This window comes from Trachemys scripta, chromosome 18, assembly GCF_013100865.1.
Source record: "Trachemys scripta elegans isolate TJP31775 chromosome 18, CAS_Tse_1.0, whole genome shotgun sequence".
In the NCBI taxonomy this organism is placed as follows: domain Eukaryota; kingdom Metazoa; phylum Chordata; order Testudines; family Emydidae; genus Trachemys; species Trachemys scripta.
The window spans coordinates 3,092,328-3,113,865 of record NC_048315.1 but is presented as its reverse complement, the minus strand read 5'-3'; the positions used below and the strand labels follow the sequence as shown (position 1 = coordinate 3,113,865).

At 52.2% G+C, this 21,538-nt stretch overlaps 2 protein-coding genes across 7 annotated transcripts in view; one reads left to right on the top strand and one right to left on the bottom strand.

The window, feature by feature from the left end:
* Window positions 1–13,015, top strand: part of ZSWIM7 (zinc finger SWIM-type containing 7) — a 22,751-nt gene extending 9,736 nt beyond the window's left edge. For 4 of the 6 annotated variants that reach the window (XM_034752308.1, XM_034752303.1, XM_034752306.1 and 1 more), the window contains exons 6-7: window positions 7,697–7,801; window positions 9,148–9,463. In XM_034752308.1, coding sequence (XP_034608199.1) covers window positions 7,697–7,801; window positions 9,148–9,279 — 237 coding nt within the window. In that variant the 3' untranslated portion in view covers window positions 9,280–9,463. Of the gene's footprint in view, window positions 1–7,696; window positions 7,802–9,147; window positions 9,464–10,615; window positions 10,638–11,888 lie in introns of those variants that run through there. The other 2 variants (XM_034752305.1, XM_034752309.1) reach the window with 2 other exon arrangements.
* ADORA2B (adenosine A2b receptor) overlaps window positions 12,054–21,538 on the bottom strand; it is a 23,422-nt gene continuing 13,937 nt past the window's right edge. The window contains exon 2 of the mRNA XM_034752301.1: window positions 12,054–15,899. Coding sequence (XP_034608192.1) covers window positions 15,209–15,899 — 691 coding nt within the window. The 3' untranslated portion in view covers window positions 12,054–15,208. The remainder of the gene's footprint in view (window positions 15,900–21,538) is intronic.

The following is a 21,538-nucleotide window of genomic DNA, read 5'->3' as shown; positions in this document are numbered from 1 at the left end:
TCGAATAAGGAAATGCACTGACTGCTTCAGAACCTCCTTAGGTAGAGAGGGCTGGGACATGGAAACATAACGCATCTTAAACCGGGGCAGGAGAGCCATAGTGCCAAGGGGTAATGTAACCCCCGCGGCATAGAACGGTGCATTACACCTTCCCGAGAAGCATCCAGCTAATCCCAGAGACAAGACCATTCGTCTGGCCTGAGCTAGCAGCTGCCTGTGCTCTGTGGATACCCGTGTTAGGAGGATGGTTTCTGGGGATCACTGATTTCAGTTTAGTATTTTCATCATGTCCCTCAAAGTTCTGTATCACTTCTGTCCCTTGGGAACCTTTGGACAGGGCCCCAGCTCTGCAGAATAAGCTTTGATCCCATTTTAACCCATCACAGTGTGTCCCCCGAGTGTCCTGAACTCTGTGTCTAGCAGCGTGTGCTACCAACGGGGGGGTCACTCCCTGCCCAGCTGGGGGCCGTGGGCTAGTGACTTCACTGCCAGCGGAGGGAATCTGCTGCATCTGGAAGCTGTTTAGGGAACTGGTGTGAATTGAATCAGGGGGCACAGTCCAACTCATAGTGATCAAGTCTCTATATCACAAAAACCACCATAATAATTGGCATCCTTGGCAGAGAAGCGAAGGTCTGAATGGGCCACAGCGATCAAAGTGCCCTTGCCCACAGAGTGGGGTCCTCCAGGGCCAGGATTGAGACCTGTTAGCAAAAGGGGCTGATGTGTGGAGGCTCCCCACGCTGTGCCTGTTGGGGGATAAACAGGACTGCCGTCCCCTTCCGTGCCAATGCAATACCTTGCACCAGGCTCAATGCACTCTGAAGAACGACAAACTCTGCCCTTGGTGTTGGAACAGCCCTGAGCGGCATCCCCAGCCGTCTCCCCTACAGCCGCAAACAGGCCGGGCTGAGATGTGCTGCCACCGCAGACCCTTCTGTCTAACTGGGGGTAAGATCCAGTCGCTCCCTTTGCCCTGGATAAGGGTGATTGTTGTCACGTATTCAGGGGCTGTGGTGTTCAAGTCACGGGAGGAGCTTTCGCTGTTCTTGGGGACTCCGGAGAGTGTGTGGGACCCACCTGTAAGACCCGATTCATAAACCCAGGGGCCTAAGAACACGGCCTCTGGGCTGAGTTGAGGGGTTGCGGTTGCTTGTTGGTGTTTCACAAGGACTAAGTGCTGCTTCCAGGGCCCTGAGGCAGCGGCTGTCTCTGGGCTCCAGTGATTCTTTGGGATGACGCCTCCTTTATTAATTGGAGGCCTTGAGGCTTTTCCTTCCTTGTTGCTGCTCTTATTAAATACCCAGCCTGGGAGCTCCCAGGCTCTGTGCTGTGTGTTTTTTAGGGCTAAGATGGAGCATTGCATGCTGGGATGTGACGTCTTAACCAGCTGCACCTACATATTAAGGCTATGGGGAGCAGCAATTTGGACCATTTTATCCCAGCTTTGTGCAGCCTTTGTGCCCTTTGCTGGGCCCAGGTTTGGACTCCTCTAAGTGGCTGCAGGCAGCGTTTGAAGTGAACCCCCATTAAGCTGAGGCAGTGCGGTGGGGAGACCCCAGCTCCGCCTTCGTGCTTCTCTTTGTCCATGCAGGCTCAGCTCACCTTGCAGCAGCTCCTCGCGGCCAGCGGGGCTGGACACTTCGCGTGCTGTAGCTCTCCGAGCCCCTGGGTTTCCATTCCTTAGAGGTAGCTGGACAGCGTAGTGAGCACGCGTGCTCTATATGTGTTATTAATGCCTTGTGTGTGGCATGGCCAGCTGTCTGACTGCTGCCCTCCCGTCTCCTGTTAGCAATGGAGAGCTCTTCCCCGGCCTGGGCCGCCAGCGCTGCCACTGTGAGGAAAGGCTGCATTGGAGGAGATCCTTCTCCCTCCACCCGAGCAGCTCTGCTCCCTAGCTCAGTGACGTGGGGCGTTTCTTTGTGATATGTCCAGTGCTGAAGGCCAAGCCGAAAGCAGGGCCCCGCTGTGCCGGGCACTGCACAAGGAGAGTGAGCGAATCCCTTCCCCAAAGAGCTCCCAGCCTTGATCGTCAGTGACCGGGTCCTACAAAGGGGCAGCTTCGCCCTTCTGGATGCTTTGGGGTGTTTGCCTGACAAGCCGCCTATCCAGCTGGTGCACGTGCCCTCTCATGTGTTTGCCCCTCTGAGGGCCAGCTCCTATTCCCATTGAGTGGAGTAAAACCCCACTGACTTCAGGGCAAGATGGACCAGGCTCTTTGCTATGTGATTGCCTTTGACAATCCCCAGTGGGACCAACCAATAGTTACAGTTTTCCTTTACGGATTATCATTCGCTAACGTAGCCCAATTAATGGATTTTCACTCACAAGAAGAGATTTCAGAGCTGCTCCCCTCCCCGCTTCAGGAGGCAGAATTGGAGGCTGGTTCCTGTAGGGGAAAAGAGCAGCAAGTCTTGGCCAGTGAACAGAAGGTTAGACAGACAAACCAAGTGGCCAACCCACAGGCGCTGATAAGTGAAAAGCCCCGCCCCTGCTCCACTCACCCTGTGCCCAGCAGCGGTCTGGTCTTTCCAGCGGTATCAGAGAGGAGGATGGGAGTGGGATGGCAAAGGGGAGTGAGGACGTCTTCCCAGATGATAAATAGCCTGGGGGCCGGGCGTGCGTTTCTCAGCCGCTTTCCTTTTCTGGGGCGGGGGATTGCTGCTGCTGTAATGTCTTTGCTGTGGAGGTCTCTGGAGAGCTGTTCTCTTGGAGGGCTTGAAGCTCCATTGCAGCGCTCCTCCTTGCAGCTGTATCTGCCGTTCCGGAGGTGCTGAGGCAAGGGGCAGAGCCCCCCAAGGACTGTGACTGGAGCCGAGACAGGAATGCAATCAGGGGCTTTGTCAAGGCCACGTCACTGAGGCGGCGAGCAGCATGCGGAGTAGCTCTGGATGGGTGCATTGTCTCACAGCTCATTACCCTCTCGTGGGCCGGATCCATTGATGGCTCAATGCTGATGTGACCAGCTGAGGAGAGCCTTGTCAGTGGGCCAGACTTCCTGTGTGCGCTTCCTCCCAGCAGAGGAGAGGGTCTGCTGGGAGTGAGGGGAAAGTCCTCAGCGGGGCTAGATAATGCATAGATCTACCTATCAGACAAACAAGTCTTGGACTTGCCCTCAGGAATGGTGCCCCTGCAGCCCAGGGCTCGGACGCGGATGGGAAGGGGTGTCAGTGCTAATGGACTGTACCAGCCCCCAGTGCTGCCTGTGGTCCATCATCCTGGGTACTGCTTCAGAAACAGCCTCCTCCCAGCAGGGCCAGCTCCAGGCACCAGCTGAGCAAGCTGGTGCTTGGGGCAGCAGATTGTTCAAGGCAGCGTTCTGCCCAATCCTAGGGCGGCACGGCCGCTTTTTTGTTTTGCTTTTTTGCCTCCCAGACACACGCCTGATACAACTCCCTGCAGTGTAGATCACTTTTCCTTCTAGCTGCCGAGGTGGGCCAGAAACTGGCCTCAGCTTAATTTCCCCATTCAAGTGAAAGCAGCCCTTTGCCCCTCCTGCTCAGTACGGCAGTGCAGGGATCGCATGGCTAGCAGCTCCAGGCCTTGTGTTACAACTTCAATTTGGACTCTCTAGCCTTCATCTGAAGGGCTCTCCTAGTGCTCACCTGAACTGCAGCCTGTGGGCTAAACCCAGCTCCCTGGAGCTCCGGAGTGGGAATGCTTCAGACCCGCTGGTGGCCTCAACAAGCAGTGTCTCGTCATTGGTCAGCGGAGACACAAGCACCAGCCAGCGGCAGAGCTACAAGCCGTTATTTGGGGGGGTTAAAAAATATGCAAATGTAGATGGAAGCTTTGGGATCCTGGCAATTGTCAATGCGGCCCTTAATGTAGCGAAGTCCAGGCACCGGTTAGCCACACCCAACGTGACCAGTGACGGGTACTCAGCGGGCCATGGAACTGAAGCCAGCCAGCGGGAATGGGGTGAGATGGCAAATATTTTTCTCCTCAGGATCAAGCCCAGACTAGGCATCTGAAGCCTGTTCCATCCCTCCTGCCTATCTTCCCCTTGCTCCCTTCAGCTGTTGGCCTGGCCTGATCTGTTTGCTTAGTGTTGATCGTTCACATCCTGCATCTTTATTAGATTATTTGTTTAAATATATTTTCATTTTCATTTCCTAGAACTCTGTGGCAGCCTGCCCCGCTGTCTGTAAACAGATTAAAATGCTCATGTTGAAATGTCTGCTCCGCTCCTGGGCTTAGCCATATGGTGCTGGTTAATCAGATGCTGGTTGCAGGGAGATGGTAGATGATGGAGGAACCTGGCATTTGCTGGGGTGGAACACTACTCACCTGATGCTTCCCCAGATGCCTGTGCAGCCAGTTTTCCAGCACTGCACTATCCCTGCCTCCTGTGCTGGTTTCCCCTGGACCCCGTCTTATCCGTGCCACAGACATACACAGTAAGAGAGGAAGGTTTGCAAGTTTAAAAACTAGCTCCTGGCTGCCTTGGTTCTTTGTGCTCAGGAGTCTTTTCCGACGTGGGACCCACAGCAGAGCCTGGCTGCATGTCTGGTGACTTCCACCTCTTCCCGCTCACCGGCCATGCAAGTGGAGTATGTGCTCCTGTCTCTGAGGTCAGGATCCAGCCTTATGCACTCCATTGGCTCGACGTATGTCACAGGAACCCCAGGGTGGTTTCCTCTCGGAAGCTGTGTTTTGGTTGGGTTTGATCCCTCTGAGTTCTTGCAGGAGGGGATGGACAAGCCCCTGGGAGTTTGCAAAGCAGCCCTTGTTTCCCCAAGACTGGAGAGAATGATGGGAGGAGACAGCGCAGCGTCTCAGGCGGAGGGAAGGTCTGGCTGCCGCATTTCAGTGCTGCGTGGCCCATGGATTTGAGATTCCACCTGAATCAGAGAGTCGTGAAAGGCCTGTTCTTTCTGGGAGGGGCAGCCAACGCTACGGGGGAAATGCTCAACCAGAGCAACGCTGGCAGCTTCTGAAGTCGGCTGAGGGAAAGTCGCCATCGAAATACTTAATCTTGCAAGCAAACAATCAAACGGGACAGAGAATAACAAGCCTATTGCAAGTGAAACAAACAGTGTGGAGTGAAGGGGAGCCCAGGGCAGGCAAGGTGAATAACCAGTCTCTGATCAAAGCCCAGTCTGCTTCATAGTGTAAACACACCCCGGCTACCGTTTCTGCTCCCCTCCAGGCCCAGACCAGCTGGGAAGCAATCTAAAAACCAGATTGGGGATGGGGAGAGAGATGAGTGCTCCCAAGTAAAATATTGAGCCGGCCCCTGGGACAGTCAGTCGGTCGGCACATGGCTGGCAGGGAAAGTGGAGCTGCGGTGCAGAGATGTTCCTAGGAGAGCTGCTTTTGGGATGGCAAGCGGAGCACTGGATTTGGAGATGGGATAGTGTGGGTGTTAGGAGGAGGCTAGAAGGAGTGCGGTTTCCTGAAGATGGATGTCAGTGCGCAGGATTCGGACAGTCTCTGCTGCTCACTGTTAACCCAGGGGACGCTGTCTCGTGTGCGTGACTGGGACCGAGCCAAACCAAAGCTTGCTGCTCTGTGGGACTAGAGCAAAGAGTGTTTGTGGGGTCGTTGGAGCCAGTCAGGGCCCCTTCCTTACACAGCAAAGCCTTCCAAGTCCCATATAAACCCCGTGTGGACATGCTTAGTCCAGGACAAGAGTGGGGGGTTTTGGTTTTGCTTAAACCCCTCAAAAGCAACATAAGCCGGTGCTGGAAAAGGCCCGTGCTGGAAGAGGAGCATTCCCGTGGGGATTACACCAGCATAACTCCGGCCTTTCACATTCGCCCCGCAGCATGGATCACTCTAACCCTCCGACAGGTAGACAGGACCTTTGATGTCAGTGGAGTTGTGCTGGGGGTCGGGCCCGTGCCCGGTAACTGGGCGGCTTTAAAGGAGATCAGGATGGAGACAGGTGCGATTGGTTGTGATTTCTGTGAAGCATGGACAACAATAATAGTCTAGTCTGCCCACCCAGGAGCTCGGTGAGAGATTCCCGCCCACCGAGGCCCTCTAAATAACCTTGTGAAGTTGGCTCCGGGTGAATCTAAGGGAGGGGATTCCCCCTTCCTTTGGATTACCCAGGAAAAGCTGGGCCAGACACAGGATACCAGGGGGGACCAGCTCTTGAACTTCCCTGGCATTAAGGCCAGGCCAAGTCCCCTGCCTGCATCTGCAGGGCTGACAAATGCTGCTTGGGCATAATGTGAGCTGCACACACAGGCTGGACTGGATTCAGATCTCGTAAACTGGGGCACCGCTATTGTAGCCAGATTTACACTGGTGTAACTGAGAGTGTAATCTCTCCCCGCCCTGTGCAGCAGAGGGGCAGGAGGCTCAGGGGAGAGCACCTGATGGGATTAACTCCTACAAGCCGTTTTCCTGCCTGCCAGAAGTTAAAAGCAGGAGGTTCTGGGATGGCTTTTTCAGGCTGTTCACGGCAGTCCCAGCAGCAGCCAAGAGTGCATCTTGCCTGTCTGCTTCCCTGCACTGAAAACATGCCCCTCTGCTGAGTGAAGGGGCGGCACATGGGAAAGGGACGCAGAGACTTTCCCCTGAAACGGTCCCAGCACAGAGACGGAACAGCGAGGCCCTTTCTCTGGAGACCTGAACTTTGTTTATTCAAGAAAACTGAAATCCAACAACTGCAGCTGCTTGTGGCAGCCAAACAGCCAGACCCCCTCATGGCTTCCAGCCATTGCAGCTGGCTAGGAGAAGAGTCCCCGGCAAGGGCTCCCTTCTGGTTTATTTCCACCCCCTGTCCTTTGGGGCCCGGGGCTCACAAACTCCCTTTGTCTGGCATAAGATACTAGAGGTTTGTCCGCCCCTTCTAGCCCCTGGGAACTTGCTGGATGGTCTGAAGATGTGGGATAGCCTTGAGGGGTTTTACATTCCTCTCCATCCGCTGAGAGATTGGAGCCTAGCTCCGGTTTGGTGTGAGAGGGGCCATGTGTTCAGCGGCAGCAGAGTTCTCTTAGTCCCTGGGCAGTAGAATCTCAGCTGGTGCAGAGGAGCGCTGCAGGCCCATCGCTGCCCAGTTGGCAGCCCCCGTCCCCAGTGCACAGACTGTAAGTCAGGGAGTGTTTGTGGATAAGTAGGTAGGGTATTGTGACAAATCTGTGCTTTGGGGCATGCTTGGAAGTTAGTTGGGGCAGTGGGGACGGAGGACAGCCAGCCCCTTGTCTCTGGCATTTGTCAGACAGAGTTTTCAAGACAATCAGCAGCCAGGTTGGCCCACTTCTCCTGGCTCCTTTGCCCCCTGAAGTATCAAATACCTCACAGTGCTGTTATCTGCTGGGCAGGCGGGCTTGACACTGGCCTCTCTTCCTCTAAAACACTCCCACCCCGGGTTCAGCTCTCCCCGGGGGCGAGACGGCGTGTACACGTCACCCTAATGCGGGCGCTGTGTCTGCCCGAATGTCGCCCTGTGATAACACTGAAGGAGCTGAACCAGCAGCCCTTGCATAGAATAGGCCAGAGAGTGGCCGGGGGAACCTGGCTTCTGCTGTTGCGTGAGGTTCCAGAAGGAAAGCGCAGGCACGACGTGCTGAATTCCAGGGGGCCCTGTTCAGGATGTGCCGCTCCAAGCTCCCCGTCCCCAGGCAGTTTGCCTGGCAGCTGGGGGAGTAAGTTAGATGTGGCGAGTGGCAGGGAGTCAGGAGCGATATGGCAGGCAGAGCCCCCGTTTCTGAGGCCCACTCTGTGAATCTGTCTATTCCAGGTCCTCGGGAGTTCAGGCAAACTGTACACCTGCTACGCCTCCTGCCACTTCTGCACGTGCCCTGCATTTGCTTTCTCCGTGCTGCGGAAGAACGACAGCCTGGTGGTAAGCTGCCTGCCTTGAACGAGGGGGAGAGTCTGTACCGCTGACACACTTCCCTGAGCTGGATTTCATGTACCTGGGTTGTGCAAGGGAGGAAACGCACAAGTGTTGAAACGTTGGAGCAATCTGTGGCCACCATGCCCTGAGCCGACAATGGGGAGTCGTGTGAGCAGCCGGGCTCATGGGATAGTGTTGGTTTGCAATGAAGTGTTACTATTTATGACAGTAAAGATCAGTGGCCCCTGGACTCATCCTCAGGCTGCCTTCGTTGTAACAGGTTTCAGAGTGGGAGCCGTGTTAGTCTGTATCAGCAAAAAGAACAGGAGTACTTGTGGCACCTTAGAGACTAACAAATTTATTTGAGCATAAGCTTTTGTGGGCTAAAACCCCCTTCATTGGATGCATGCAGTGGAAAATACAGTAGGAAGATAAATATACACAGAGAACATGAAAAGATGGTGGCCCCCAATCTTTTCATGTTGTGTATAAAAAAATCTGTCTACTGTATTTCCCACTCCATGCATCTGATGAAGTGGGTTTTAGCCCATGAAAGCTTATGCCCAAATACATTTGTTAGTCTCTAAGGTGTCACAAGTACTCCTGTTCTTTTTGTTATAACAGAGTCTCTACTGGATCCCAAAGGGGAGCCTCATCTGCACTGAAGTTCAGTACACGTGCCTACAGGAGAGGGGAACAGTCAGTGTGGGGGCTAAGGTGATGATAAGGGTGCAGGGCACAGCAGTGCTTCATAATTCACTTCCCCACAGGGAAGAAAGACCCTTCAGTCCTCTGGGTAATATCCTGAGAGCAGAGGGCATCTCACATCAGTGAGCTGATACAGTCAGCAGGAAGCCTGTTGTCTCCATCTCCTGCCCTCCGAATAGAGGGGCCAGGCCCATGGTGTGTTTATATGGGAACCATGTGGCTTTGAGTTGAGAAGACTTGAGCAAGGGCCTGCAGGAGCTAAGACCAGGGATGATCCTGGCTATGCCAGGCGTGGGGCAGTAGGGCCAGACATTAGTGAGCCTGGGTCTTTCCTGTCGTTGATTCACTGGAGGACACAGTGTGAGTTGGGCCCTGTGGTATCTTCAGCCAGCTGTGTGGGGAGCAGGGGCACACTGCACACAAGACACCCAGGAGACCTGATGCAGGTGAACAAAACCTCGGGGTGAACATTGCCTTGACTACACAGTTGATTTGGGCCCAGCTACTGCCTGGGGTAGAATTCTTTACCTGCTCTCTAGCTTGTGCCCGTGTTCTCTTTGCTGGGATTGGAACACGTTGGGGTCGGGAGGAAGCCATTCATGGGTCATCTTTATTGCTAATTTGCTCACGTCTGTATCTTGCAGTGTAAGCACATCCTTGCCATGTACCTCAGCCAGGCCACAGGCGCATGCCAAGAGCTCTCTGTCTCTGACCAGCAGCTGGCAAGCATCTTACTGGCAGAGGAAGAGGAGGAAGGACCTGGGACCGTGTGCTAACACCTTCTCTCCTGCAACGCCTCCCTGGCTCCTCTGAGGTACAGTGACTAACATCCCTAAGCCAAGGGATCAAGGCAGATAGTTTTCCTCCCAAGCTGAATTTAGGCAGGAAATGATTTAGCAGCCCTGCACCGTTGTATTACTTAGTTGTGTTGTAATAAATGAATAATGTGAAGCCTCATAACATTAGGCTGAGATTTGGTGACTTCCATGCCCTTCATCTCTCCTGCTGCTGTGGTTCCTGCAGGAGCATTAACTATTTCTGGGCCTCAAGGGTTTGGGACAGTGGGGTTATGAATACAGAAGTGCCGGTTTTTTGGTGATTTCTTGGCCCTTCCTAATGCTTCCCTAGTGCAGGGTTGATCTCTTATAGTAGCTTCTTTGCCCCAACACATCTTTTGGGGCTGGCCTTTTATTAGTGTAGCAGCCTGAACCCCTCCGGGGTACTAAGGGTAACCCAGCAGGTAGAAGAATGTCATCGGTACCACGTTAGGCACATACCCAGTGGTCATTCCCGGGGGGATGTAGATGCAACCCTCATGGGAGGTTTATTGTATCATGTTTAAATGTTATGGGGCATAAAATCACAGAAAGGGCTGTAACTCGTAGAATCAGTCTAATTTTACCAAAATTGTCAGAAAGCTTCTAAATACAATTAATAATGCAAGTGTGTACTCCAAATAGTCCTGTGTTGGAAAGTTTGAGAAATATTTAACCCCCGGTGTGTATATTTTATGCGTTGTCCTATACTTTTTTGCCTTCAGTTAAAGCAGAAATCTATAGTCACATGACAGTATGATCATGTTTGTACCATGTAATACCTCACAATATTTGTTGTCATTTGAGGAATGGACTCATTTGAGAAATGTTTTTCTGTCTATTTTTATGAAGTTATGTAGACGATAACTCCTGCCCCTTAATTCTAAAACATAACATCAAAAATATATCTGCTCAGCTGGAGACATTAAGCTAAACAAGAACCTATGATACAACTGTGACAGTGTCGCTGAAAATAATGACAGTACACTGTACACAACTTATATAACTGTAAGGACTTTTAGTAGAAGGTCTTGTATGAATATAGCATGTGAATACTCTAATGTAACCCCTACATACAACTATGAGCTATTTGATATCTAATGCAATGCCCCTTTGGGCAATATTAACTGACAAAAATAGTCACAGAAATTTGCAGACTGTTGAAACATTTCGACTGCCCCTCAGAACCTGTCTCTGATGTGTTCAGTGCTCTGTCGCTGCACTCGTCACTGTCACAGCCGCATGCATCAAGCCCACCAAATCTTCCCTGCAGCATTTGCATCTCCTTGTTTCACAGGTGCTCTCACAGCGACACTGCACAACGATGAGCGTCGTGTTCCCATACTACACTGTTGGCAGAGACCTGGGCCCTGTTCCTGGGCTAGGCTGTGGAGTTCCCTCAGGCTTGCCTCTGTAAGCCCTTCCACTTTAATTAAATATTAATTGGGCCAAAGCAACCCCAACATGCTGTCTGTGGTGCAGTGATGAGGTTGTTCAGCTGGGAAGTTGGAGACCCTGGTTCCATTCCTGAGCTAGGTGGCATCCTCATGTGAGCCTCCCTCTGTTGTTCCTCTGGAAGCCTGTCCACCTTAATTAAATATCAATTGGCCTAAAGCATAAGTGCCCAACAAGCAGCCTTGTGGGGTACGGTGTGGAGGGTATTAGGCGAGTCTCCAGCCACTGGACTAGGGTGTGATTCTGACTCCTGGCTGTGCCCCCATCCTTCAAAGAGCAGGATAAGGGGGAATTGAGCCCAATTCTCCCACCTCCTGAGTGAGAACCCGAACCACTGAGCTACACAATGGGCCTGAGAGTTGCTGTGACCCAATTATTTAATTAAAGTGGAGCAGCTTAGGCAAGAGCACCCCACACCAGCACATCCCTTCGCGCCACGCTGAGCAAATGCACTTGAGAGCCCGCAGAAGCCTATCAAATCCCTTCTCCTCAGGCCCACCGGGGAATGAAACCAGACCCTCCCTCCCCCAAATGTCTGAGTATCCAAACCACCCAGCTACAGCAGAGGCCTCTGTCCCCTTCGCCACTGCTGGTTTGTGGGGCATTCGGCAGATACTTAATCTCACAGGCAACAGTTTAGCACCGAACTCACCGGACCGAGTCCATGAGCAGGTTCCTGCTGTGGGTCACACACTGCGATAGGCACCAAGCTGCATAAAGAGCCAGGCTCAGCACCCCCACCCCAGCGGCTAACTCAGGCCGCTCCCTGCCTAGGGAGGGTCCCATTCTTAGCTGCACAGAGCGAGCCTAAGCACCTCACTCAGGCTTTGGGGATCCCAGCGTTGTGCTGATGATTTTCTAGGCATGTAAAAGTCCATTGTGAAATGAATAACTGTTTTGATGTATTACATGGTGCAAACAAGCTCATCCTGTTACGTGGCTACAGACTTTTGCATTAACTGACGGCAGCAGAGTACAGGAAAATGCATAAAATATCTCCCCCGGGGCTAAGTATTTCCCAGCCAGCCCTATTTTGAGTACACAGTTACGTATCAATTATATTTAGAAGCTTTCTGCCAATTTTGGTCAAAATTAAACAATGTTTCTTCATCTAGGCCCTGAGTGATGCATCCCAGAGCCCAACTCCACATTGAGTGTTGTGTCTGTTGCCCCCGCACTCCGGTCACCTGGCTCTGTCTCATTTGCAAACGCAGCCTGTTCTCATCTAACATCGCTACCGGAAGGGCATGCCCAAAGAAACGACACGGCGCAAGGTTAGGTTGTTTTCAGTGGTAAATTTAAGTATTCGTTCTGTATGTAAATAACAAAGTTACTGTAACTACAAAGCCCAAGTAACAAGAGGCAAATACCATCCAGCCTATGTACATCAGGAACACATGGGTTAAGTGACATGTGAAGAACTCCAGACACGGGCGGTGAGTGTTCCTCTGCCATTTTACTTGGATTCACATTTTTAGAAATCTTCAGCACTCATTTGTTTTCCTTTCAAACAACTTAGTTAATAAATTAAAAGAAGCCAGTGGCACATCCCAGCTAGGGAAACAGTGACAACAGCACATGGCAAACGTCCCCTGGCTCCTCACAGGCATATCAGAAGGGATGTGTAGTGGATCCTGGCTTGCAGTGTAAAAGGTCACCTACAGCTATTCCTTGATCAGTCATTAACTAACTGCTGGGCCCCTGCTTTAGTACTGTGCATTATGCTCTCTCTCATGCACTCTAGACTGCGATTTGTTTTAAGGAGAAGGAGGCCAGCACTCGGTTTTTGTTGCAATGACATATGTGGGTTGCAACCCTCCCCGACCCACGGGTCAGACCCTGGCTGGTCCCTTCCATGATTAATAGGAGCGAGGCGGCCAGAGACAATAGAGAGATTGAAATGAGATGAGTCCTGCTGAGAAGGCAGGAAGTGGTCACAGCTGTGGGACGGACTGGGAGCAAGGAAGTTGCACCAGAGATGAGCTGCAAAGGGAAGGAGAAAGACACAGGGCCATAATTTTAACCCTTTTGATACTAGCTGAAGGATTAACAGGCTGACTGGAGCCACAGTTGGGACCTGATCTAAGTTGACGGCAGCAGGGGCAGTACCATCGAAATCACAGTTCGGATTCAGTCAGGTTTGGATCTGGCCCTTTGTAGCCACAGGGCAGCTAACCCATCTCCTTGCCTCCTAGCGCCATGGATGGTTAGAGGCCCTTGGTCCCACAACCACCCTGTCTCACACCTGCTGAGCCACAGCAACCTCCCTCATTGACCCCTCAGGTCAGAGGCTTAGTGTAAGAAAGAGGAGGGGATTTTTTCTGATTCCGTTTCGTGCAGTGCAAAATAAACTAAAAGCAATGGAAAGCTGGCTAGAGCGTTATTCAAGTTACATTTCCCGATGACAGACCGCTCTAGCCCCCCCCACCTGCCCTCTTCACAGCGACTGCCTTGCGAAGAGTGGCAGGAGCGGGGTTTGGTTTCCATCGCTCTCACTCAGGTTAATGGCTCCTCCTTCCCACCACCTGGCCCCAGAGGGGCAGCTCTGAGCATGGGCTGTGCATGTGAGAGCTGCCCAGCGGCGACCCTATTAAATACACAGGCATGAACTACAGCTCCCTGGTGCTCACATGCCAAGTGGCTCAGAGATTAAATTTGCCACTTCACTGGCACTTTAAGAACCTTCTCCTAAGGTTCCAGTATAGAAGAGGGTTGAAGCCTAAGCCTGTAGTTTGCAGACCTAGCCGTTGATTTGCCCTGTAACAAGCCAGTTTCTTCTTTCCATTAGCACTGTTACTGGGTATTGTTTTTAATGGCCAGTCTGGAGGCTGGTAGGAAATCCGGCCCTTTTGCCATTTCTGCCCTCCCTGTCAGTGTCGTCCAGACTTGCAGCCGTAGGCATGTGGGGCGAGGAGGGGGCTAGTTTTACTGGAATTCTGAGCCCCCTTAGAGCAAAAGGGCATACCAGGTACACATAGCTGCTCCTTGCATCCTGAATGACAGCTTCAACACAGTCAACCCCTTTGGAGCGAATAATGATGCAAATGCCGCATTATTCTCCCCACCTGTGTGTACCCAGTTCATATATTAAATAGGACTTAGTCATTTAAAACCCCCAAAAGCTAGGCTGGCCGAGAGTTATTAACCCGCAGTGCACATTAGGGCATCTCTGCCCTTCAGTGGAAGTATAGAACAGTCAGTGGCCAAGACGGTGCAAATTAGCCCCTGAGCCAGGGCTGTGGCTGTAGCAATTTTTGACCCAGTCTAACCCCCCCAAGAACCAAACCTTGCTCTCCCGTTAGCACCTGTTCCAAAGGGCTGGGCTGTGCCATGGGGCCGTTGCTTGCAAGACAGCATTCTAACTTCACAGGCCAATTAAATCCCCTCCAGATAACCAGACATAACCCCCCCCAAAGCTAGGAGAAAGACTTCTCAACATCCTGAGCTCACGCCACAGTGCACTGGGAATGCAGCATGGCCCTGGGGCTGACAGTCATCACAACAGCAGGTAGGTGCAAGGCCAATAGGAGCTGCAGCTCCTGAGGGCACAGAGCAGCACACACTTGGATCCTGCCCCCTTGAAGGCAGCATGAGCTTTGCCCTTGACTTCAGGGGTAACAGGACCAGCCTCTAGGGATCTGCCCCAAAGCCCATGAATCAGTGGAATCTTTTCATTGACGTCAGTGGCCACTGAAGCAACCTCACTGTGAATACCAGCAGGGTTTGGCTTTTTGGTAGAGCAGCAGGTGTTCACTGCTAGAGATGGGCTACCAGGCTCCATGGAGCATAGTCAGTCCTATGAAAGGGGGTGAGCACAAGATCTCCTCTCAACTATCAGTCTTCGAGCAGGGCATCCTTTTACGAACGAAGCCGGATCTCCATTTAACTGCCTTGTTTCCTCATTAACACCAGCCCATCTCCTCTGACTCTGGGTCATGGCTTCAGTTTTACACTAGCAAGTGGGCTACATAAGATTATTTCCCATGGGAGAATACTAGCTGCATCAAACAATTGATGGAAAAAATAGGGTCTTTACCAAAGTGGCATCAAGTACATAGAAAATGAACCAACAACAAAAAATCCTTCTGAGTGAGCCAAAAATAAATAAATAAAATCCCAAAGGCCAGGAACTGATATGAGCAGCATGGCTGGGGAAACCTACCCCAGGACGTAGGGCTTCCAACCTTTGACCTAGGAAGAAATACAATCACCAGCCCCCCATAACTCGAAGGTCAGAAGACAGGGTAGGCAGGACACTGCCTCCCCAGCCATGTTTTCCCCTACGAGGCACTATGTTAAAATAAAAAAATTTAAAAAAATAGAGCTGTACATTATATAGTGGGACTCATCGGGATCCTGGTCCACCCTCCACATAGGCACAAGGAGTGGGGAGGGTTGGGTTGGTCAGGGTCAGGCTGCAGGATGACAGGCATGGTCAGATAAATACAGGAGCAGAGTTGAGATTGCTGACAGTCAGGTGCCGGATGTTGCCATTGGAGCCCTTGGGGACGTCCTCCATCCTGCAGAGGATGTACTTGGTGAGGATCTTGCGGAAGGTGCAGCGGAAGTCCCTGATCTTGTAGGCATAGATAATGGGGTTGATGACCGAGTTGGCATGGGACAGGATGATAGCCATGTACATCACCCAATCGGGCTTGTTGTGGGCAAAGTCCTGGTGGAAGTAGGTGATGCAGTTCAGGATGTGCAGGGGCAGCCAGCAGAAGGCAAAGAGCCCCACGATGATGGCCAGAGACTTGGCCGCATTGACCTCCTTCTGGAGGGTAGTCCTGGAGTTACCCGTCAACTCCATCTTCCGCAGCTGCTTGCAGGCCACCGTGAAGATCTTGATGTAGATGCCCAACATGATGAAGAGTGGGAGGAGCACACAGCCGAAGAAGTTGAAATAGACCATATAGCTCATGGTGACCACGTTCTCAAAGAGACATTTTATTAAGCAGCCCTGCTGGTTGGCCGAGCTATTGGTAGAATTCTGGCAGCGACTGTTTTCCTGCTCATCAGGGGCTCTGTTCCAGCCCATCAGTGGGGTCAGTCCAATCCCAAAGGAGAGGAGCCAGAGCACGGCGATGAGCCATCTTGCCCGTTTCCCGGTCACCAGGCTCTTGTATCTACACACCAAGAACAAAAAACAAATCAATCCATGACAGAAATGAACAGTCACAGCTCTGAAAGCTTCAATTGCAAGGTAACCCCAGACAAGGCTGCAGCAGCCCCACGGCTCCCGCCCAGCAAAACCCCACAACTGATCCCCTATGTAGATCAAAGCCAAAACGGTTTTGAAAATGTCTAGTGGTTTGGGGTACCTTTGCAGGGGCCGGATTGTCAAGTGCTGAGCACCCACCCTCTGAAAAATCAATCCCTTTCAGGTGTCGCTAGGTGGGTACCCACCATTTCTAGGCCTATATTCTTGGCCTACATTACTAGGGGATAATCCCACCTCTTTGGGGTAACACATGGGATAGTCCCAGCTAAGAGCTTCCAATGTTCCCAGACATAGGGTGACAGTTTCACACGTCCCCTGGCCTCTCCTTTTCCAAGATCAACTGACTCCTGAAAATCAGGAGAGTTAGTGTGGCTGCGAACGAACGCTAGAAAGTGGGCCAAGATGACTTCAGCAGTCCCAGTGGGCAGCCCCAGTCAGACTCCATTCCCACTGAGCAACTAGTTAGCTCAATCCTAAGCACGCCAGTCCCTCTGCGCCTGAGAAAAGGGTAGGGCTTAGGGAAATGAAGATCAGACTGTATGCAAGGCCTCTTCACCCCCCACGCGACCACATCCATCCCCCCACCTTACACGGTACACGCCAAGGAGAAGTGGATTATTGCCTTCAGGTGAAGCCCGCTATTGGAGACAGGACAGCTCCACAGTCTGATCCAGTTTGTGTGCTGGTGCTTTGTAAGTACACAGTTACTATATAAATTCCTGCAAGTTACAGGCCTAAGGGTACGTTTCTGCTGCAGTCAGAGGTGTGACTGCCCCACATGTCAACATACCCAAGCTAGCTTAAACAACAGCAGCGGTGTGAGCTGTCCAGCCCCACCCAGCACTGAAAATTTCTACTAGGTGCCCATCTTCATCTTTCTCACCTTCATTGCTTTTTGGCCTGTACAGACATAACCAGGACTTGATTACATTGAGCTTGTAGAGATTAATGGTGCCACTTGTTAAGCTAATGAAACGATCCTGCTGTAACTAACAGCTTCTTTTCAGTCTGGTCTGGCCCTCATGATCAAAATTGCCAGGTACCAAAATCAAATCGCTGGTTGATACATAGAGCAGGGGTGACAAGAGCCGATTTAATTCTCACCTCCAACAGCTGATTACGTTCCTGTGAGGTCTCAGTGGCAGCCCCTGATGGGGGCCTCAGGGATTAACTGTGTTACCTTGTGTCTCATCACCTCAGCCCCACCTCAACCTGTCCCTCGAATGCACTGGGGTGTCCTGGGGGATGGAATGGACCCAAGACAACCGGCAGTTGCAGTGGCACCCTCAGCTTTTAACTCCATTATACAGGATTCGTCTGATGGAACAGCATTCCAGTCATGTGACATCCCGCCCTAGTGCTCAGCTGCCAATAACAGGGGGAGTAGAAATGTGTGGAAACTATGGAAACGGCCAACCCCAAACAATGGGCTCATTGGATTGTGTGCGCCAAGCTCCAACCCACACAGCATTTCTGCGGCTGGATAACCAGACCACCCCGAAGGGCTGCACAGCACCAGAAATTGGAAGTGCCTGTTGATGGCTTGAGTGGCAGGTTTTACAAACGTGGATTTGTGTAAGTGCCTCAGCTTTCCCACTTGTCAGAACAGGGTAATGTCAGCTCCAGCCTCACAGGGACCATGGCCGTACATCTATAAATACATGCAAAGGACAAGCACTGGAGAGAGGCCTGGCTGTAGAATATAGTCCAAGGGCCAAGTTTTTAAAAGCTGTTGCAAGGCCTAAGTGATTTTGACAGCTCAGTCCCCTTTTCAAAAGTGACTTAGGCTCCAAAGAGTTCCAGCCCATCAGTGGGGTCACTGACTTTCAATGAGATGGGGGGGGGGTATGTCTACACTGCAGGCGGAGGCGTGACTGCAACGCGTGTAGACACATCCACACTAGCTTTTCTCTAGCTAGCAGTTCCCAGGAACAGCAAAGCCATGACAGCATGGACTTGAGTGCGGGTTAGCCACTCAAGTAAGTACCCAAGGTCCAGGCAGGTTTCTATAAACTATGCTGTAGCCTATACTGCCGTGGCTTCACTGCTATGGTATTCACACTAGCTCAGGCCTACCTGCATGGGCTGTACTCACACCTCTAGACATACTCTTAGGCTGCTAGGGCCCAGCTCCACGAAGGTATTTAGGCCTCTACTTCCACCTACTCAGTTGCCGTCTAACCCCCTAGGTGCCTATGTTACCAATCAGCATTCACAAAGCTCGGATGGCTATGGAGCTGCTCAGAGCCCTGGCCCAAGCTGAAGCCCCAGGGGCCCTGAAGCAGGATTCTCAAACTAGGTAGGGAATCCTGTCTTGCTAGCCAGGCCCAGTCCTATCACTGTGCTCTGGAACCCCATTAATCCCACACCGGAGTCCCGGTTCCTCCCGGAGCACAAGGGAGGAAAGCACTTTACACAGCCGCGTTTCCGCTGCCCCACAAGGGAACTGCGTCTGTCCCAAACTAGAAAACTAGCTTGGGAACTTGAAAAGAAAGAAAACTTGACAACCAGATCCCATGAAAACCCAGACAGCAAACCAGCGCAAGGCCAACTGCTCTGGGTACAATTAGAACAGACCCCAAGCTCAGCTCAGCGCTACGGCAAGCCTGCTTTCTGGAGGTCTTGGGGGGAGAGAGGGAAGCCTGAGGCAAGAAGGAATCTGAGAGGCCAGGAAGAGTCCTGTGTACAGCCAATTAGGCTGCATTCATAATGTAGGTTCCCCCCTGCCCCCCCGGCTTGACATGCCTCTCTCTGTTCGCTTTGCTCTTGTTTACTCTGGACTCCTCTCCCTGCCTTTCGGCAGAGAAACGTTCTCATTTTCTGCTGGCTGGGAAGGGAGGGGGCCAGGTTCCCACAGAACTGCAGCTGTATATGCTGCGTGCGAACTGCACTGGAGCAAGCTCGGTGTCCTCTTGGAAGACAGACACACACATGGTCCCAGTTCAGCCAGACTTGTCCAGCGCGTACAGGTCAAATACAGACCACAGGAAACAGCAGCATCACCCAGGTGTGCCTGGGCTTTAACGTGCTACACTAGGCTAGTTGAAGAGAAGGGATGCGTACTACAAGCCATGTGTTATACCCATGTCTTCTGCTGCATGAAGCTATCTGGGCTCCATTCTCCCCCTAACTTCCCAGGGCCCCAGATGGCTAGGGAATTACTGCCCGTTTCATACGTGGGATAAACACAGGGCCAGCGAGTTTATGTCCAACATTTCCAAAAGTATCCACTAACTCGGCGTGCTGGAGCCCCGCTGGGAGACCCCAGCTGTGGTTCCGAGAGCTGGGCACTTTCAGTGTTCGTTGGGATCAGCAGCCTGGAAAATCCCACCATCACTAACGGTTGATTAAAAGAGATTGAGCTCACGGTGTAACTGCCTGTTCTCCAACCTGGAACAGCTCGGGGGGGGGGGGGAGGGGGGTCTCAACACCCTTCTGCGGGGAGAGCGTACAGTAGGCGGGACACTGGGCAGCAGGCTCCTTGGGTCTGCTGCTTACTCAACGGTGTGACCCTGAGCAAGTCACTTAGCCTCAGTTTGCTCCTCTGACCCAGCTCCATGGGTGTTGTGAGGTTCCTGTAATAACAGAGGGGAATGAGGCTTGTACAGGTGGAGAACATGGGAGTCAGGGGTGGTGTGCAGCACAGCACTCCCCAAGGCCTGCTTGTCTCTCTCCAAACAAATTGGGCTGCGTAATGAAAAGCAGACATGGCCCATCAACCAAAGGGTCTTGAAACCCAGTGAGTCATGAGGCCATTGACGGACACACTGCTTCTGGGCATGTGACGTTAAGTGCTGTCACTCCCTGAAAACACCCCAGATGAGTCTTCTTCCATTGGCTGCTGCCCCCAGACATTTCCATGGAGAGAAGATTTGTAAAGTGAATTAAGCAGCCACCTAGCTTTCTGAGCAGTTGCAACCATGGCTTGTTTGAGTGCTGCTCATTCTTAACCAGCAGAGACAAAACCAGATTTAACCAGAGCCCTCTTGCCCGTGCATGGAAGAGAATGAAAAATGTACTGACTGCATGAGGCAGAACAGAACAATGCCAACAGCTGCAGGCCGCGTAGGCTCAGGAGAGAGCTGGTGGCGGCGACAGCAGAGGCAGCGGCTGGCGGTAAACCCTCTGCCCCCTGGAGCGAACTCTTCATTCTCCTGGTGGGTGTTGCAGGAGCACATTGTAATGCCTCAGACTCATCCCACCACCTCCTGCCTCTCTATGGACTGACTGCCAATAACACTGTGATCGGGCTGCGTTGCCTTGTTGTGTTTGGGCTGAAAAATCCTGGTTCTGTTCCCCGATTGCAGGAGCAGCACAAACGAACACGTGCCGTCCAGGAGCATTTGTGCGAGGAAGTCGCGTCACTCAGATGCTGGCGAGAAGCAGACCCAAACAGGGATTACAATGTTCCCTCTACTTTTTTACATCCATGTGCGGAATGAATGTTGTTACGTGCACCAATATGGAGGTGCTGTGTGGTGGGGGTGGGGCCGAGGGGCTCGGAGTGTGGGAGGGGGCTCAGGGCTGGGGCAGAGGGTTGGGGTGCGTGCGGGGGGTGAGGGCTCTGACTCGGGGTGCGGCCAGGGATGAGGGCTTCAGGCTGCCCCGGGGTGAGAGGACTCTCCCCAGCCCTCTTACACCATGGTAGCTCTGGGGCTGGGAGAGGCGCCTCTCCCCGCTGCGGCCCTGCACGCCCCCTCCCTCGCTCCTCTCTAGCCCAGGACCCTGTGGCTGCGCGCCTGCATGGCCCTGGCTAGCCTGCTGCACAGCCTTAGGGTGGGAATGGGGCCAAAGCGAAGTCAGGAAATGTTCCGTGAAAACCGTTTTTCACCGATCACCTAGGTTCAGTCTTAACTAACAGACTCGACATTTCAATGGCCCTCAGCAAGGTCAGCTGCAGTCCTAACCTGGACTTACTCTCCCTCCCTCGCCCCCCATATTTTCAAGGAAGCCTTGGCCCTTTAGATCCGTATTTCCCCCCCAAAAAAATTGCTAAGGTCCTCATTGGACAAAGGCCCAGAGCCTCACAGGCACCTAACTCCCACTGAAATCAAAGCCCTTTGAAGGTCTGGGCCAAAGCACTTGAGGACGCGGTTAAGTGACTTCAGTGAAGATAAGCACATGCTTAAAGGTAAGGACAAGCCTGAGATCAGGATACACGTGCTCTGTTTCTTTCAAAACAGTTGTCAGCAGCCCGTTGCCCAGGAACTACTCTACACTAACAACCCAATATGTGCACAACCCCACAATAACCAACCAGTACCCATGCACAATGGAGAGGGGGAAATAACTGTAGGAAAACTGATTTTGGATTGAGGTTTCTTCTGAGAACTAGAAGCAGGAAGGGGCCAGGGGTGTCCCAAGCTCTGAAAACTCCTTTAACAGGCTCCGATCAAATCCCCTTCTCTTTTTGAAGTTTGCTATTATTACACAGGGAAGTATTAAAGTAAATTTATTCACCTAAAGCTGCTCCATTAACCCACAGCAAATATTGAAACTACTTGATGTCTCTGCCTAGAAGTAACAAGAGTTACTGTAATGTAA